This window comes from Anabrus simplex, chromosome 13 (assembly GCF_040414725.1).
Source record: "Anabrus simplex isolate iqAnaSimp1 chromosome 13, ASM4041472v1, whole genome shotgun sequence".
Classification (NCBI taxonomy): domain Eukaryota; kingdom Metazoa; phylum Arthropoda; class Insecta; order Orthoptera; family Tettigoniidae; genus Anabrus; species Anabrus simplex.
Window position 1 is genome coordinate 62,808,028 of NC_090277.1, and position 19,778 is coordinate 62,827,805.

Below are 19,778 nucleotides of genomic sequence, written 5' to 3' on the forward strand. Positions count from 1 at the left end.
CCGCATTAAGACTGACTGCTGTCATACCTGCAGCTTGTCGGGATGTCCACGGGCGGATCGGTCGCAGATCCAGGCGCATTCCCAGGAGCTCAAGTGTCCGACACCAGGGTGTGACGGTTCCGGTCACGTGACGGGTAACTACTCGTCGCATCGGAGTCTGTCCGGCTGTCCGCGAGCCAATAAACCCAAAAGCAAACCCCGGGACGGTCAAGACTCGGAACCCCTCAGGTGAGTTACATAGCATAGCAAATCTACTTTCAGTGTCATGTGTCCCTGTCCATCCTCGTTATAGAACCTTTGATGGAAATCTCCCTGTCTTTATTAAGGTCTTTTTCCAACTGCGATGCGGTAAAGGGAGTCATTTGAAACACTTCCCGAGATCAATTAAATAACGTGTTAAAATATTGAAAACTTATTCAATCTCTTTTTCACACACTGTGAGATCATTGTAATTAAAATTCAAAACCAAACCAAACCCCCATGGCACTACTGCCCTTGAAGGGCCTTGGCCTACCAAGCGACCGCTGCTCAGCCCGAAGGCCTGCAGATTACGAGGTGTCGTGTGGTCAGCACGACGGATCCTCTCGGTCCTTATTCTTGGCTTTCTACACCGGGGCCACTATCTCACCATCAGATAGCTCCTCAATTCTAATCACGTAGGACGAGTGGACCTCGAACCAGCCCTCAGGTCCAGGTAAAAAACCCTGGCCTGACCGGGAATCGAACTCGGGGCCTCCGGGTAAGAGGCAGGCATGCTACCTACCCCTACACCACGAGGCCGGCAATTAAAATTCAGGCTAAAAATATTATAATGAAAAGTTTACTAAAATCAGCAACAACAATTTGTGCACATTCTGTTTAGTTCGCCACAGTAATTTTGCCTTGTTTACCAGTTAACTAACATATTTACTGGTTATGATACTGTTATTTAGAAACCGTTCACTTAAACAGTAGTGGCGATTAGGGGAGGCGAGAAGGGGCAGTAACCCACCCCCACCCCCCATCATTTGTGGAGAAAAATTAAATTTGTATTCCATTTTAGCCGCCTGAAGCTGAGAATTACTTTAAGAAAAGCAATTTGTACAAACCCTGTTGTCTTTACAGCTAATTATTTCCTTTCATTTATTTAATTATTAAGAAAAATACTTAGCAGAAATACGCACAAAATGTTGCGAATTGTACAGCGCGCCAAAGCAAGTAGTGGAGACCCGCGGAGCAATGTGTATCATGTTCTGCAACGAAGGGCAGCAGGGGTATATTTTTGCCAAGGTCACCCGCATGCCGCACGCATTCGTCGATCTGGCAGTCTCACTCAATGTGTCTGTTAACTTCTACCTAGTGACTGTTATTTTGTTAGTTTGTAGTCAAGTACTAAATTACATTTTAATTGTATGATCACGTCGTACTTTTATTTAATTGTAATACATGCGTAATTATTGGTCCTTTGACGAAAGTTTTATTTATAGTACTGTATTAGTACACGGTCTTTCACTCAGAGTGGGGTCGGCTGGCCGGCTTCTCTGCGCTATCTGTTGATAGTAATACTTAAGGTATTGCAAGCAATGAACACTGTGGCGCTATCTCTGATCGGAGACTAAAACTACTAGCGCCTAGTGGCTTGGTACCGAAATTCATATCCTCTTTGGTGTAGATGTAGATGGGCGAGCTGAAGATCAGACGAACACATGGCAACTCGCTGAGTTGGGAGAGCGCCCGTATGATTCACATGTAAATAACAAGCACACATAATAACGCATCATCAAAGTAAAATAATTTCTCACCTTGTCACTGAACATGTTGAAAATGTCCTCCACCTGCATCTACACACAGTGAAAATGGGAAAGTTGGCAGCAGTAACTGCAGACAGGATAATAGGGCCTATAGTTTTTAAAACCACAATCACTGGGTAGAGATATAGGAATGACATTCTCGTACCATTTTTTAACAACTGACGGACAACGAATGCCAATCTGGATATTTCCAGCAAGATTCGGCAACCACGCATATGGCTAACGAGTCATTAAGTTTAATTGAGGACATTTTTGGCAACAGAAGCAATTAGTAAATCATTGTGGCCCGCAAGATCCCCAGATCTTACGGTTTGTGAATCATATTTATGGGGAAAATTTAAAATAAGGTTTATGCAAAAAAAATAACTCACACTCTAGATGAACTCAAAAATATCACGAGAGAATTTGAGGCTTTTTCGGTAGATGAACTAATGCATATGAATGAAAATTTCCTTAGATGAAGCCAGAAACGTGTAGATGCAGATGGAGGACATATTCAACATCTTCTGTGACAATGTGAGAAATGATTTTACTTTGATTATACGTTATTGTGTGTGCTTGTTATTTACTTGCGATTCATACGGGCGATCTCAATCTCAGTGAGTTGCCATGTGCTCGTCTGATCTTCAGCTCCTATCTACCCGCTTGCGCTGCGCCGGCCAGCCCCACTCTGGGTGAAAGACCCTGTATCACCACACTTAAGTTGGTAGAATGTCAACCCTTTATCGAAATTCGCTCAGAGAGCATCAAAAACTTACCATTTTATTGCAATTTCTTTCAGTTTTGATGTCTACCGCCTCCTCTCTCCCACCCCTCGCGATATCCCGTGGACCTGGGGACTTACTGTTGCCTATAAATTTGTGTGCCCCCTCCATCCCAATTTCCATTTCCCAATCGCTGCTACTGCACTTATAAAAAGGGAGATGATGCTTGATTTTAGAAGAGCTTAACTGAGCAACCACCCATTCTTAACTTTAATCTGAAGGTAAAAAAGAAGAGGTTTGGCTCTTCAAATAATGAAGGTATTAGTGAAAGAAAGAAAAGAAAGGATCATGAAGGGCATGAAAATTACTCTCTTCGCCTCACAAACCTAATATCATCGGGGTCGGAAGAGAACAAGAGCTGACCAAAGGAGGTCGGATAAGAAAGATGAAACAGAGGAGCCTAGCACCAGTGGCGGTTCGTGACATTAAACTCTGGCGGGGCTGTGCCACCATCTCTTTCCCCTCCCAATTGGTCGAGTTTTCACTGACCAGCACCATGATACTTTTAGATGAATAATAATAATAATAATAAATAATAATAATAATAATAATAATAATAATAATAATAATAATAATAATAATAATAATAATAATAATAATAATAATAATAATATGATGGCACTAGCTGAATAGAAATCTGCTTGCATTACAATATTAATTAATTAATTAACTACACTACAATGGCATTTATGCACTCACATTAATAGGCTAACAGCTATCCAACGCAATCCCGACTATTATGGAACTGCACTGTTTCACTGATCACAATCACAAGTGATAATAACAACATTCATGAAAACAAATAAACTGTGCACTCCCGAATTTCTCTCTCCTTGCTCAAATTTCAAAGCATGACAACGTATTTAACAATGTGATCACACTACAAATAGTGCCGTCACGTTATGGTTATGTTTTGAATCTTAATTTTAGCTTCTTTATAGAACTGAATTGTTTAAATAGTGATTATAATGGAATTCATTGTTTTTTAAAATGTTTTGGAATTAATCTCTAACAACAGTTAATATAAGACATCCGGGGGAAAAGCCGAGGTACATTGCAAAGTATTGGCGATGTGCTGAGGGCTCCGCTGTTCAGCACTTACAACCGCCTGCGCTCTTCCTTCCCCTGACAAGCCCACATCGTTCTTCCAGGCTCCTCCCGCACCCCGCACGCTTGCAAAGTGCGGAACCTGCTCAGGGCTCGGCTGCCACACTCCGAACGCCTCATGACTAAAGAGAAAACATCGAGTGTGCTGAACACGGTCTGAAAGCCATTGCCATTTTCTTGAAAATATAAAAGTAAAATGTTTACAGCCGAAATAATAAAGATAACATTGTATAACTGAACAGCACACCACTATAACTTTGACTTCGCTACATTTGCCCATCTCTTTATGTAATCAATTACAGAGTGAAATAACGTTAAATGTTTTTGAAAAGGCATGGGGCGGCGCCCAAAAGCCCTTCATGCACAAACCGCCACTGCCTAGCACAAGTGGAAGCAATATCAGACTCAGCTTAGGGCTCCATGGTCGCCAAACCTCCCTCCCCCCCCCACCCTTCCAAGATGAGAGCCCCTTTAAATCGCTTTACATGACAGACAGATGTACTGTGGGTGTATTCTAATAAATAATAATAATGTTATTTTCTTTGTGCCTTACTAACTACTTTTATGGATTTGGAAACGAGAAGGTGCCTGAATTTAGTCCCACAGGAATTGTTTTACGTGCTAGTAAATCTACCGACACGAAGCTGACGTATTTGAGCACCTTCAAATATCACCGGATTGGGCCAGGATCGAATCTGCCAAGTTGGGGTCAGAAGGCCAACGTCTCAGTCGTTGAACCACTTAGACCGGCTGGGTGTATTTTACCGCAAACCCCCACCCTTCCACCCAGAGGGGTGATTGTTAAGAGTAATCCCTACAGGCAGTCCTACTAGTTTGAGAGCTACTATATACATATAGAGTCCTGGCTTGGATTTGAAATTCTATTATTTTATCACCTATTCTTGTCGTGTTCTATTCTGCCACTACCAGGGGCTAGTATTAATGGCGTTGCAATCAGCAGACATACGAAAACTGGCCGTAAAAGGTTTTCTTGAAACAGACAACCGAATAAGTTCCATATTGCCCGTAAAAGTTAGGAACATTGTTGTCCCCAAGTTCTAATTCGGTGAGCAATTTATTGACCCTCCCTCCTTCTGAATTCTTGAACTCTTGGATAAAACCCATTTTCAAGTCTGTGAAGGGAGAAGATGAACCGACTTCACTAAGAAAATCGAAAATAAATTCGGCTATACCAACGCCACCTCGTTGACTAAATCCGCTTCTAAACGCGCCGAAACGTGGTTGCATTAGCAAGTTCCATATTTATTCTGACTGTGGAGAACTGGGCTTCTATTTGCATAAACCATATTTAGATGGGGTATTTTTCACTTAAGTGGACAACTACGTCCTTTTTTTATGAGTCACCATTTTGAGGTTGAAACGTACTGGTACCTGAATATTCTTCCTTGAACACAGTTGTTATGTCAACACGTCAGGATCACCAAGTAGGGGAACTGAATACAATAGAAATTTATCACAATAGGTACGTACGTGGAGAGAAATTTATCAATATGTGTACGTACGTAGATGCCATCACCAAGAGACTTATTTACTTGCTTCTTCGTGAAACACCCGTGAAACTGAAAGTCTCCCAAATCTCACTCAATAAACCTGAAAGAGAAGGGTTGCAGTGTTGAATTTCCTCTTGAAACAATCACAACCACTCGCAAACTAACACGTTTTGGATTGGAGTAGAATAACAGTTGAATAAGTAAGGTCAGATTGGAAAGATGAAAGTGAGGAGCATAGTACAAGCTACCTTGGCTAGAGGCCCTGTGGTCGTCAACCCACTCCCGAAACTTGAAAATCCCTAAGTCTCGAAAGAAAAGGGATGTTCCACCTATATCTCTAAAAAAAATCACCATGACATTGTCGCCATTGCAAGGGAAATGGAAGATTTTAATCAACTTACTTTGAGGAAAAACTTAATGTACACTTGAACATTGATATCCATTACGTTGTTTTTGCTGTTTGGAACATCCGTCCCTAGGCTGGTTTGAAGCAGGTGTCAATGCCACCCTATTCTGTGGTAGCCTTTTCATTTCTAGAGACCTATTGCATCCTACATCTAATCTGTTGGTTATATTAATGCCTGGTCATCATCATCATCTTCCTTCCAAGTATTGGGCCATGTGACCCGTTACGGTCTTGCATTTTACTTTTTGCAAGACTTGAAAGCAATCAAATGTCCTTCCGACGGGTTGCTAGCCTGAAGGAAAAACCAAACCCCATGGCACTACAGCCCTTGAAGGGCCTTGGCCTACCAAGCGACCGCTGCTCAGCCCGAAGGCCTGCAGATTACGAGGGGTCGTGTGGTCAGCACGACGAATCCTCTCGGCCGTTATTCTTGGCTTTCTAGACCGGGGCCGCCATCTCACCGTCAGATAGCTCCTCAATTCTAATCACGTAGGCTGAGTGGACCTCGAACCAGCCCTCAGATACAGGTAAAAATCCCTGACCTGGCCGGGAATCGAACCCGGGGCCTCCGGGTAAGAGGCAGGCACGCTACCCCTACACCACGGAGCCGGTCAACCCCTACAATTCTTACCACCTATACTTCCCTCAAAAATAACCAAACAAGTCCTAGATGTCTCAAGATGTGTCCTTATCAATCTCTGCTTTTTCTGGTCAAATTTTGCAAAATCATTCTTCTCTCACAAACGCAATTCAGAATCACTTCCTTTGTCTTTTGTTCTACTAAATTCACCTCTAGCTTTCTGTAACACCACATTTCAAAAGCCTCCATCCTCTTCCTTTCTACTTCTCCTCTTTTCCACACTGACTAGTCATTGTGTTTGTTCTTCTTCATGTTCTTGTCTCTCTGTAAATGATTTGCTTTGACTCTTTGTTTGTTTATTTCATTAACCTCAGTAATTTCTATGTAACATATATATTTTGGCTCTTTACTGACAGAGTAGTAGTGATGGTAGTATTAGCAGTGAGTGAGTTGGTTGCATTTAAAGGCGTGTCACTGTTGGTTCACATTTGTGAGATGGTTTCGAACCCTACTGTCGGCACACCTAAAGATGGTTTTTTTTTTTTTGTGGTTTTCCATTTCCACACATGGCAAATGTTGAGCCTGTGCCATGGTTGCTTCCTTGCAAGTCCTAGCCCTCTCCTATGCTAGTCTGAGTTGGTGTGACATAAAACAAATAGATTTCTTTTTAAAGTAAATTTGTAATAGCTATCCTACAGAATACAGAAAATTAGTGCTGCATCAACAGAATAATAATAAAATTTGAGCAGATGTTGCAATCCTGGTGTAACCTTTGCAAGGTAGACCATTAGTGCGACATGAAACCACTAGCAAACTGCCTCTGCATGTAGACCGGTAATTGTTGTTTTTATTATTATTTTATCTAGTTAAGTAATTAATTCCTACAAGCATTCTAGCTTATTCAGAGGAACTGTATGCATTCTAGTAGGCGCTATGTAGCTAAATATAGATTGTATACATAAATATATTAAATAAATGGTTAAGTATATAAACTTGTATTAAATTTGTACATCGTAAAATGAAAGATTCTATGCTACATGAAAAGCTAATGAAATGAGTAACTTAAACACTTAGCTTAACAGAGGAATGAGGGATTATTTGCTGTCTGGCAACACCAACTTAACTAAAGAGTTTAGATTTCCTTTAGATAAGCCAACAGGAATTGTATCGGTATATAATTTGTTGACAGCACTTCACATGATTGTGGGAGTATGTATTTAATTATATCTGACATTGGAACATCGATAGGAACACATAATAGGAAAACTGACAAATCAGTATGGGAAGAGGGAGAGATAAAAAGAAATGAAAAGGAGAAATACAATTTCCACTTCTTCATATACTGCAAATAGACTGACTCTCTCCTCAACAATATTATTCAATTCTTCACAGCTTCCATCGAACTCGTTCCTGGTTCCTAGCATCATGGGCAGGCTTCAACACTCATTTAGGAGTTGTCTTGAAGTGGGGAGTATAGTTCATCTTTATATTTTTGTTTCTTTCCTTTTCCTGTGTTTATCCAGCTTTGGACCTTTTGCATTTATCCCTACTATAAAAGTAATTCCTAACTGGTTGCATCCTGGGACCCTCTGATGATAAGGCCTCTATGTTCACCATTCAGCCAAGGTGTTTTTCATTAAATAAATAACATTAATTTATTTCTCGTTATTTTTGTGCCCCCTCAGTTTGATGCCTCACAGCATAGCCTACTTGGCCTGCCCCTTGGGCTAGCGCTTATTGAACCATCGCCACCATTCCCTGAAACAAGTGAATTATCATTGTTTTATCCCAGATTAGTGGATTTTTTCTTTTCATTTTTTTAAGGATGAATGTCTGTGAGGATCTATATCATATTGTCTTCTTCTTCCTTCTTCGACTTTGGCTAACTCTGGACCATGGTAAACAATTGACTTGCTGGTTACTCCTTTTTTCTTCTCCCAGAACTTCTTCATCATTTCGCTTTGGCTCCTCTTCCTTTCCTTTGACCACACGTTCTTGGACTTTTCATTTTGCTTTTCCTAGAACCCCTTGAATTTAACAATTTTAGCTCAAAACATATCTCTGTTAAAGATTTCTTTTCGATTAATGCCAACTTCCTTTCCAATTAAGGCTGATTAATTAGACCAATGCCTTGTGGTTAGAGAAGGGATTCTCAAAGGCTTGGGGACCTACCCCAAGAGAAAAGGGCTCTGGCGCTTACAACCTCAGTTCTATATTTGAAAACAGGATCTCCTGTTTTCTCAATTACTTCAACAATTAACATGATGGAAACGTCTTTGGAGACAACTACTCCAGGGGGTAAACAGAAATCCCTCTCCACGATAAGTGGTGCAACTGGGCCTTTGGACTCTGGAGACCCTGGAACGTCATGTCAGGAAGAGTTGGAGCTTCCTGGAACCTCATAACAAAAAATAAGACCTAAACGAAAACATCTGCTTGGAAAATTAAACATCAAATTTTATTATTAAATAGAATATCACAAAATGTGCAAGAGTATAAACTTATTCGCTACCTATGGAGTTTTATCTGAGAATATGTCTCTTTGGCCACTCCAGGGTGTGGTAATAACCACAAAACTTTCCACACCATCAGCACACACATTTGTGGTTCGGTTCATGAAATCTGAGTACAACACACACCTTATGATGGAATCAATGGACACATCGAATTTTGCAATGGTCGATTCATCCTGTAATACTATGAAACTTACTCTACGAAATAGGAACTCTAATTCAAAAATATCACTTCCCCTAACTCTTCTTATGATTACCATTTCTGTGACTCTTTCCTTGTAATGAAAAATAAGTGCAGGAATTATTGTTAAATATAATTTAAGGATTGTTTTTTCACTTTTACAAAACTTGTTATTTTATGTCCTTGGGAATCTAGTATTTTGCTTATTAAGGGCACCACACACACAGCAAGCTAAGCTAAGCTAACCAGACCAATGCTATGACACGAATAGGTTGCCATGCTATGCAGTATTTCAAGATTGCTTGATTCCCAACGATATGAATTATCCTGGATATGTGACCTCATAACAAGAAGAGGAATATAAGCAGAATTAGAGTATGGTTCCAGTGTATCAGACCCTCACTAGAATTACTTGATTCAAGAACTAGAAAAGATCTCAAAGAAAGCAGAGCACAATTTGTTCCTGGGTGATTTCTAACAAAAATTAGTGTTATGTGAATATTGTAAACTTTGGGCTGGGATAACCTGGGAACAAGGAGATGAACTGCTTAACTAAGCAATATGTTCTAAGCTGTCAGCAGAGAAATGGCATGGAATGACATTATTAGACCAATAAGCTTAAGTGGAGCTTTTAAAGTAGGAAATATCATAATATGAAGATGTTGGAATTCAAGAGGACTAACTGGGGCAAATATTTGTTTATAGAAAGAGGTATTAGGAGTGGAATAATTAACTAAAGGAAATGTTCGATAACTTTCTATCACCTGGACAACAGCCCTAAAGACATAGAAATGATGAAAAATGTAATAACTTCTTCATCTGAGCCAATTTTATGAACTTTTATCTATTTATGATATTTAGAGAGAGTCCGGCTCCATGGCTAAATGGTTAGCGTGCTGCCCTTTGGCCACAGGGGTCCCGGGTTCGATTCCCGGCAGGGTCGGGAATTTTAACCATCATTGGTTAATTTCTCCGGCACAGGGGCTGGGTGTGTGTGTTGTCTTGATCATCGTTTCATCTTCATCATGACGCGGCGGTCGCCTATAGGCGTCAAATCGAAAGACCTGCACCTGGTGACCCGAACATGTCCTTGGGCACTCCCGGCACTAAAAGCCATACGCCATTTCATTTCATTTAGAGAGACTCTATAACATCAAAAGGAAGTTTGGCAACGTGTTTGAGGCGGGCGCAGTTTTCAACTTGCATTCGAGAGATAGAGGGTTTAAAGCCCACTTTTGGCAGCCCTGAAGATGGTGTTCTGTGGTTTCCCATTTTCGCGCCAGGCAAATGCTGAGGCTTTAGGTATCTTATTTAGGGCCATGGCTGCTTCCTTCCCACTCCTATCCCTTTCCTGCCCCATCAACACCATAAGACCTATCCGTATTTGTGTGACGTAAAGCAAATTGCTGGTGTAACACGTTCACCAGCAACACTACCATTGTCGGCAAATCTTACCCCGTACAAGGTTGTCATGACTCGCTTCATCCAACATCATCTTCTATGTATACTGCACAGCTTGTCATAAGGGGCAACTAAAATGGGCTGCAGAAGCTTTTAACTTGTTAGTGTGGTTTGGCGACCACGGTGCCCTTGGCTGAGTTCTGGTATTGTTTCCACTTCCTTGTGCCAAGCTCCTTGCTTTTATCCTTCCATCGTCAACTCGTGTTCTTTCCTAATCCTGACAGTATTAGCTTTTCGAGGCCTAGGGAGTATTTTATTTCCAGATACTCCATGGCCCCTCCCTTTCTTCTGATGATACCTCTCACTTCTCCCCTCTGGTTAGTGTTAATAGAGGATGATTGCCCATTTTTACTTCCTCTTAAAACAATCACCTCTAGCATCTGCACAGCTTAACTACCAACAATCCACTGATGAAGGTTGCAGCCACAAATTTTGGACTCATACACTGTTAAATTTGTCAGATATATCTTGTAGGGAAGTGATAAGATTTTCCACATTTCAGAAATGATTAAAAATCAGAGATGATCCAGCATCAGATTTTAAACAGGAACAAAAGTATGAATTGGGAACATTGGGTAAACTTGGCTTAGCATTGTATAGCTTTCTGTGTGTAGTGGCCTTTACCTCTCATTGTCTTTCCTCTTAAAGATCATCCCTTTCCTTTCCGTAAATAATTACTCCAAGTGACCTTTAGAATAAACTTCAAATGTTTGATGAATTTTGTCAATCTTTTGATGGTTTACAGATAATCCTATTCCTCATTACTAACTAATAAAACTAACATTCCGCTCTGCTAACACAGATGTCCCATCCCCGGCTGTGATGGCTCTGGACATGCGACAGGGAAGTTCTTGTCGCATAGAAGGTAAGTGTCTTTACTTTCCTTTCACTTGGTCACAATTACAAAGTAAGTTATTCACTGGAAAGTTTGTTTTCTGTGTTAAAATGCTGCATAAATAGTCACTATAATTATAAGGAGATGAAATTTGAAATAAATAAATCAGAGATTACTTAACATTTGAGAGGTCAGAAAACTGTCACCATGGTTCTTCTTTTGCATCCGGGTGATAGTAGGTTCGAATCCCACTATCGGCAGCCCTAAAAATGGTTTTCCATGGTTTCCCATTTTCACACCAGGCAAATGCTGGGGCTGTACCTTAATTAAGGCCACGGCCGCTTCCTTCCAACTCCTAGGCCTTTCCTATCCCATCGTCGCCATAAGACCTATCTGTGTCGGTGCGACGTAAAGCCCCTAGCAAAAAAAAAAAAAGTTCTTCTTCTTCTTCTTCTTGATATACCATTTCTTCATCAGATGTTAGCCGTCATCAGGGGAATCTGGTTCTTGTTCTCAGCAAGTCAGAAAAATTTGGGTTTACTGGGTCCACAGAATTCTCGTAGATTCCATAGTCAAGGTAGCCTTTTTCTTTCCCTGATTCTCCTCCCTTCATTCTTAACTTGTAAGATAATCTGGAGTAGTCTGTACTTATCATTTCGAATGATATAGCTAAAGTACTCTAGTTTCTTCTGTTTGATGTTGAGCACAATCTCTAGCTCTTTGTTCAGGTATTGGAGTACTTCAGAGTTACATATTCTGTCAACCCATTATATTCTGAGCAAGTGTCGGTAGCACCACATCTTGAAGGATTGAAGTCTTTTGCTGGTGTTCTCTGTTGGGATCCAGGCCTCAGTATCATGAAGTAAGACAGAGAATACATAACACTGAAGTACAGTAAATGGAGATGGAGGTTTCTATTGAAGTTCCTGTTACAGAAGATTTTACTCATTGTCTTGAATTCAATTCATGCCTTTTCAATGTGGGACCTAATTTCAACAGCATTGTTCCAGCTGTAACCAAGTACTCAGCCAAGATTCTTAAAATGGACCTGCTGTAGTGATGTGCCAGCAACTGTCAAGTTAACCAGTTCAATGACATGTTTGCTTACAACTGTGGTCTTTTTTCTGTTTAAACACAGACTTGAAACAGCACTGTGTTTGACCAATATAGTTAAATAACCAAAATTTATTATGGTTGATTGTTGTCTGACTCGTTGATTGAATGGTCAGCATACTGGCCTTTGGTTCGGAGGGTCCTGGGTTCGATTCCCGGCTGGGTCGGGATTTTAACCTTCATTGGTTAATTCCAATGGCTCAGGGCTGGGTGTTTGTGCTCTCCTCAACATCCCTGCAACTCACACGCCATACATAACACTAGCCTCCACCACAATAACATGCAGTTACCTTCACATGGGAGGTGCTGCCCACCCTCATTGGAGGGTATGCCTAACTAGAAATAGCCACACGAAATTATTATTATTAATTATTATTATGGTAGATTGTTATCCATATATCTCAAGTCGAAGATATATAGGACAGTGTTATGTCCAGTTGTTGCATATAGCACTGAATGTCAACCAGTGGACAAAATAACTGAACACCATCTGCATACCATGTAAATGAGAATGCTCTGCTGAACAGTGAATATTTCCATTATAAATCAGATCAGGAATGACATAATTCAGCGGCAAAAGGGTATTGTACCAATGCTGGAAAAAATTAGAAAGAAGCCCCTCCAGACATACAAAATGTTGAGATATAGGAAGGATATTGTACCTGTATGGCTAAAAATATGAATGATTTCATAAAATAATTTACTTAGTTTATGCCATTATCAAATAGAATGATAGATCTTATGAACAGCAATATGAATTTTACAAAATAAAGAAATCTATCCTCTTCTTTCATCATCCTGCATCGAGTAGTGGATCGCTGACCGCCATTTTTGTCCTCACCTTCCACCACTCTTCTTTGTATATTTTCCCTTCTCCACTTGTTTTCCAATGTCTTCCTTAATCTGATCTACCCATCTCTTTCCATTTCCCATTTTGACATCAATGGCCAAGCTTCAGATGACAACCACTGGGCGAGTTCAATCAATCATTACTGATCTGCATTTAGGGCAGTCGCCCAGGTGGCAGATTCCCTATGTGTTCTATTCCTAGCCTTTTCTTAAATTATTGCAAAGAAATTGGAAATTTATTGAACATCTCCCTTGGTAAGTTATTCCAATCCCTAACTCCCCTTCCTATAAACAATATTTGCCCCAATTTGTCCTCTTGAATTCCAACTTTATCTTCATATTGTGATCTTTCCTACTTTTAAAGGCGCCATCCAAACTTATTCGTCTACTGATGTCCTCCCATGCCATCTCTCCACTGACAGCTCGGAACATACCACGTATGATGTAGATGTTGATTCCCATAGGGAACCTAAAATATTTGTCCTGAATGAGTAAATTTATAATACCAATATAATGGTCCGTTATTGGACATTATGCAGTGGCCTCCACGGTATGCACTAGCCTTGCGTCTTGGGTGGTGTTCTAAGTCCCAACTGATGAGCCTAACTTAGCACATGAGGGCGATACGCAGGCAACCAAGAATGAGTTAGCTGGAAAATTTATAATGTCCAATAATGGACCATTATATTGGTATTATAAATTTACTCATTCAGGACAAATATTTTAGGTTCCCTATGGGAATCAACATCTACATCATTTGATGGCCAGGCAGGCATCTATTTTTGGAAATGAGACATAGCTCTCATAGTGCATTGGCACTGCTGGTGGCTTCAAATAGCCTATGCAGTGGCCTCCACGGTATGCACTAGCCTTGCGTCTTGGGTGGTGTGCTAAGTCCCAACTGACGAGCCTAACTTAGCACACGAGGGCGAAACGCAGGCAACCAAGAATGAGTTAGCTGGAAAATTTATAATGTCCAATAACGGACCATTATATTGGTATTACATACCACTTAGTCGAGCAGCTCGTCACCTTTCTCCCCAAGTCTTCACAGCCCAAACTTTGCAACATTTTTGTAACGCTACTCTTTTGTCGTGCAGTTAGGGGCGTGCAGCTGTGAGCTTGCATCTGGGAGATAGTGGGTTTGAATCCCACTGTTGGCAGCCCTGAAGATGATTTTCCGTGATTTCCCATTTTTACACCAGGCAAATTCTGGAGCTGTACCTTAATTAAGGCCTTTCCTATGCCATCCTCACCATAAGACCTATCTGTATCAGCACGATGTAAAGCAAATCAAACAAAAATCACAACCAAAGCAGCACTGGCAACATAAACTACATTCAGACTTAAAGATAGTCATTCTAAAGCCCAACAATACACAAAACCGCAGAAAATGGCATTATTTGATCCAAAAAGTGGACCCTGCAGCAGCAGAACAATGCTAGGAAGAGGATTGTTGTTCATAATGATGAATACAAAATATAACATGATATGCCTTGAACAGTTGTAGAATTCTTATTACAAACATGAGAAATTTCAAAAAACATAAAAGAAACAAAATAGGCTCATTTTCTGAGTGTTTCTCCAATAGACAACAAGGAATTTCACATCAGCATCGCATCTAGCTACGTCATACGTCAATAAAGCAATATAAAGTCCCTCAAAATTAATGGAAAAGAACGTAGAGAAAAGAGTCATATACATTAAGACAGGGGCATAGAAGGGAATACACAATTCCCAGTCAGGATGGGAAGAGGAAGCAATAAAAAGAGTCAAGGACAATCATAAAGCAGAAAAGGATAAGGACAATCCCCACATCTTCACATAGGTGAACTTTCTCCTTGTCAATCCCAGTTCTTCTGCATCCCTCTCTTCTCAGCCTCCGATAAGCTCATTTCTGTTTCCCAGCTTCATCACAAGGGCGGACATCAACACTCATTGGGGGGGGCCTCTTTCGAGTTTAACATATTAACCCATTACAGTCCAAATTTATAAAATTTTTGAGTTTTAAAGGAAGTATGTCTATACAGCTAAAAGTAGAATGATATCATAAAATAATTGACTTATTTTATGCCATTCTCAACATAAGATGATAGATCTTATGAACAGCAATATGAATTTTACTAAATAAAGAAATCTGTCCTCTTCTTTCGTCATCCATGTCCAGGGAGCTCCTGGGTCAAGTAGTGGATCACTGACCTCCATTTTGTCCTCTCCTTCCACCACTCTTCTTTGTATATTGTTTCCTTCTCCAGAGAGAGAGATTTATTAAAGAAATAAATCATCCGTCCTCCAATGAGGGTGACCATTTGGATCCGGAATACAGTTTAAATTTCAATGGTTTAAAAATATCAAAAGATGAACATTTAATCGTTAATGCTGTTATCTTCTTTTTTTTCCAGGGTTAGTGGGGGAGGAATGTAACTCACGTTCTCAGGTATAGGTGGAAATGAATGATTTGCAGCGAGTCCCTCCGTACCTGTATTACTATTTTTTCTAACTCGCAGAATGGAACTTTCAAATTTTGTAGGAAGTTCGATGTCTGACTAGGGAGGGTGCCTCTTGCTCCGAAAAGCAGGCCTGTGACAATCCACCGATCAATAGGTATTTTATACTTAGATGAAAGGTAAGGCAAGCACGGAACATAAATAGCTTGCTTTTCTAGGTCTACATCCCGAGCCTGATTAAGGTCTCTTTCAAAGCGAATGGTGGGATCTAAGACCATCGCTTTCATGTCCTGGGCCTCTCATCTCTTTTTATTTCCCCTCTTGTGATATCAATTTCTATTTGTATTAATGACAGAATATCTATGGAGAAACTGAAATTATTAACCCAGGTCATTAAAGACAGAGAAACATATTATTTAGGCCACATAATGGGGAATCCCAAATATGAAATTCTTCAATTGATTCTTCAAGACAAGTTGACGAAAGAAGTACAGGAAGAAGAGAAATTTATCAGCTGAGAAACATAGAAGATTGGACAAGATTGGTGAACTCTGTGCAGGAAATTCTGATGTGTAATCATCAACATTTAGTAACAGATAGGCAGTGGAAGAAGGGGAAGATGATGACCAAGAAGGAAATAAAACTTTAAGGACACTTACTATTCATACATACATACGGTACATACATACATACATACATACATACATACATACATACATACATACATACATACATACATACATACATACATACATGCATACATATATACATACATACATACATACTTCATTGTAGACTGTTATGCCTTTCAGTGTTCGGTCTGCAAGCCTCTGTGAATTTACTAAACGTCTCCACAATCCTCTATTTGTAATAAGCTCTGTGGCCTCATTTAGTTCCATACCTCTTATCTTTAAATCATTAACACTAGAATCACCGGAATATAATATACAACTTAAACCACCGATGCGGTCATTTTGACCGCTAATGAAATTATTATATATTCATTCTCGATACGCACAGTTCCTCATTGTTATCATTTTGCCTCTGTTCCTGTACATTTCTTTATGACTTTCAACACTGATTTATCAATATAAAGATGCCACGCACTCGTTACATTGTCATCAGAAACATGCCATTTTGAATACGGAGTAAGTCCTGGATTTTCTTTCAAGGGGTTTATGGCGAGCAAACCTACCAGGTGTAATCTTCGCAAAGTCTGCTACAGTCCATTCCATGATGTCATCAGTACCTAATGACACATTATCTGGCCATGGGAAGCTTTTATCTTGGTTGTCACGTCCCCTTTGATACCGTGTTTTATGGGTTACTGTTTCTACAGCTGTAATAGAATAATTGAAAACTCTTCAGTACTCAGCCTATGCGAGGCATCATTATAATATGAATATGGAATAAATCAAGGAATTTCATCGAAGTTGTTATGCTGATAGTTGTAATAATACTAATGTCAACTTACCTTCAGTCTGAACAATCCAGTTTTCAGCGTGATTTGAATCATTGCTATGCGAGTTATCACTTGACTGGTAGTAATCTTTGTATGGATTTTCTCTTCTTAGGTCCTTTATATCCAGACCATATTCTACATCAGACACATCTTCAGGAATGTCATGCAATAGACTCAGCAACTGTTGGTTTATGAGACATGTTTACTGTGCAGGGAATAACTGACGAATGACAACACTATCGGAGATGCAGTGGAAATAATACTGGTACAATTTGTTATATATCCAAGTTCCATTGTTGCGTGTTCGAACATTACCGTTGTTGATAGGAAAATTTCATAAGTAGATGATTACAGGGATATCTCAATGAGAGATATGTGTTATTATACATTTTATTATGATAATTAATGCAACGGTCAAAAATGACCGCTCTGGCAGTAGTAGGTATACCCATCACTAACATCCCATCCATTGATGCAAAATTAATTATATTTAATATGAACTTTTCTGACCACAAATCAGGAAAAGTCACTGCAGCTCAATATCCTTCAGTAAAAACTGTAGTCAAAATTGAGTTTGGAAAATGTATAGCAGTCATTTTGACCGCTCCGGAGGTTCTAGTGTTAAAAAGTGAGTCTAACTACAGTCGTTTGGTCTCCCTCTACTTCTCTTACCCTCCATGACAGAGTCCATTATACTCGTAGGTAACCTATCCTCCTCCATTCATCTCACATGACATCTCCACTGAAGCTGGTTTATGCTACATCTTCACCAGTCAAGTTCATTCTTAACTTAGCCTTTATATCCTCATTCCAAGCACCCTCCTGCCATTGTTCCCACTTGTTTGTACCAGCTATCATTCTCTCTCCTTTCATATCTGTTATGTCTAATTTATGCATAAGATGTCTGGCTCCATGGCTAAATGGTTAGCGTGCTGGCCTTTGGTCACAGGGGTCCCGGGTTCAATTCCCGGCAGGGTCGGGAATTTTACCCATCATTGATTAATTTTGCTGGCATGGGGGCTGGGTGTATGTGTTGTCTTCATCATCATTTCATCCTAATAACGACATGCAGGTCGCCTACGAGAGTCAAATTGAAAGACCTGCACCTGGCGAGCCGAACATGTCTTCAGACACTCCCGGCACTAAAAGCCATACGCCATCTCTCTATGCATAAGATATCCTGAGTACACCCAGCTTTCACTCCTGTAAAGCAAAGTTGGTCTGTAAACAGACCACTGTAAAGGTAGTTTTGACCAGGAGCTGTCTTCCTTCTTACACTAAACTGTTGATCGCAACTGCAAGATCACTGCTTTAGCTTTGCTGCACTTTGATTCAGTTTCACTTATTATACTACCATCCTGCAAGAATACCCATCCTAGATACTTGAAATTATCTACCTGTTCCAATTTTGTTTTCATGGTCTTGGCCTACTAAGATGACAGCTGTCTAGACAGATGGTCTGTAGGTACTAGAGTGTCATGGTGAATCCCCTGCTGCATTGCTTGGCTTTGTTTACCTGGTCCATTGCCTTAACTCCATTCCAGCACTCGGTTCACAAATAAAATCTCTAAGACTAGCTGGGAATCAAACATGGGGTATCCAGGCAAGAGGCAAGTACACTATCCCTATACCTCAGAGCTGGTATTATTCTTTTAAGCAGATGAGGAGAATAACAGAACCAGATCTTGAAGAAAGCTAACTGTTGTAGTGTCCTCCATCTGGGAGCTCCGCAGACCACTCCCACATCGAACCTACTCGACACTACGAGTGTGTGGACAGCAGCGCGCTGACGTATGTCATGTGATGTCAGCCAATGAGTATATATTGGAGCGACGTTTCCTCCACTCTAGGCAGTCAGCTGTGTCCAGCGATCAGGCTACACCGTATGTCAGACACGGAGGCATCCCTCTTGAAAATGTGTACTGAACAGGTGGACTGAATTCTGATCGGGAGGTTTCACCTCAGGACAACTACGCCTCAAGATTTCCACCTCCCTTGTAACTTGCATACACCTGCCTAGCATTTTGCTAGCAAGAACTTTGCACCAATTTCAATTCAAACTTCCCAAACTCCAGATAGCCATCTGCTATCGTAAACTTTTGCTCCTTTGTGGCACTCTATCTCGTCAAGATAGATCTCATTGTACATGTAGAATCTCATTGTACATACGTATATATTTCTTCGACAAACAGTCAACTTACTTATGTTATTATCTAGTGTGTTCAACATTAGAAGAAGCAAGTCTAAATTCCCTTCATTTTGTGCATATTGTATGAAAGACTGCAAACCAATAAACTTTTAAGTTGTGTTTTGTATATTGTGTTTCTTGTACACAACACTAACAACATGAATTCAGAACTGATCATTCAACTGTGGTTCTCATCTTTGCTACCAGGATGTTTTCTTAGAAATACTGGGATACAGAAAAGGTATATGACCACATTTGGGAAATATCATTCAAGAAGGGTGTTCCAGAAGACTTAGTGGCATGAGTGAAACAGCTCTACCTAGAAACCAGGAGTTAAGTCCGAGTACAAGCTAGAAGATCAGGCTGGGGGTTATCAAGTGCAACAGGGAATTTTAAAGTTAAAAATTTCATGATTGTTCCATATTGGATAGAGAGGTGAGGTAAGGTAAGGTAAGGGTGTATTCTGCCCAAAGGCAGGTCCAAACCTCCGCAGAGGTGTGGCTGAGCCGGAGTTCACGTACGGTAGGGCGGCCAGTTCCTTTCCGCTCCCCAATTCCCTTACCCCCACCAA

The 19,778-nt window shown here is 40.4% G+C and overlaps 1 protein-coding gene across 1 annotated transcript in view; it reads left to right on the forward strand.

Moving 5' to 3' along the window:
• LOC136884740 (mucin-19) overlaps positions 1-19,778 on the forward strand; it is a 415,881-nt gene that overhangs the window by 230,511 nt on the left and 165,592 nt on the right. Inside the window, exons 11-12 of the mRNA XM_067157030.2 lie at positions 34-228; positions 11,116-11,178. Of these exons, the coding sequence (XP_067013131.2) occupies positions 34-228; positions 11,116-11,178 (258 nt within the window). The remainder of the gene's footprint in view (positions 1-33; positions 229-11,115; positions 11,179-19,778) is intronic.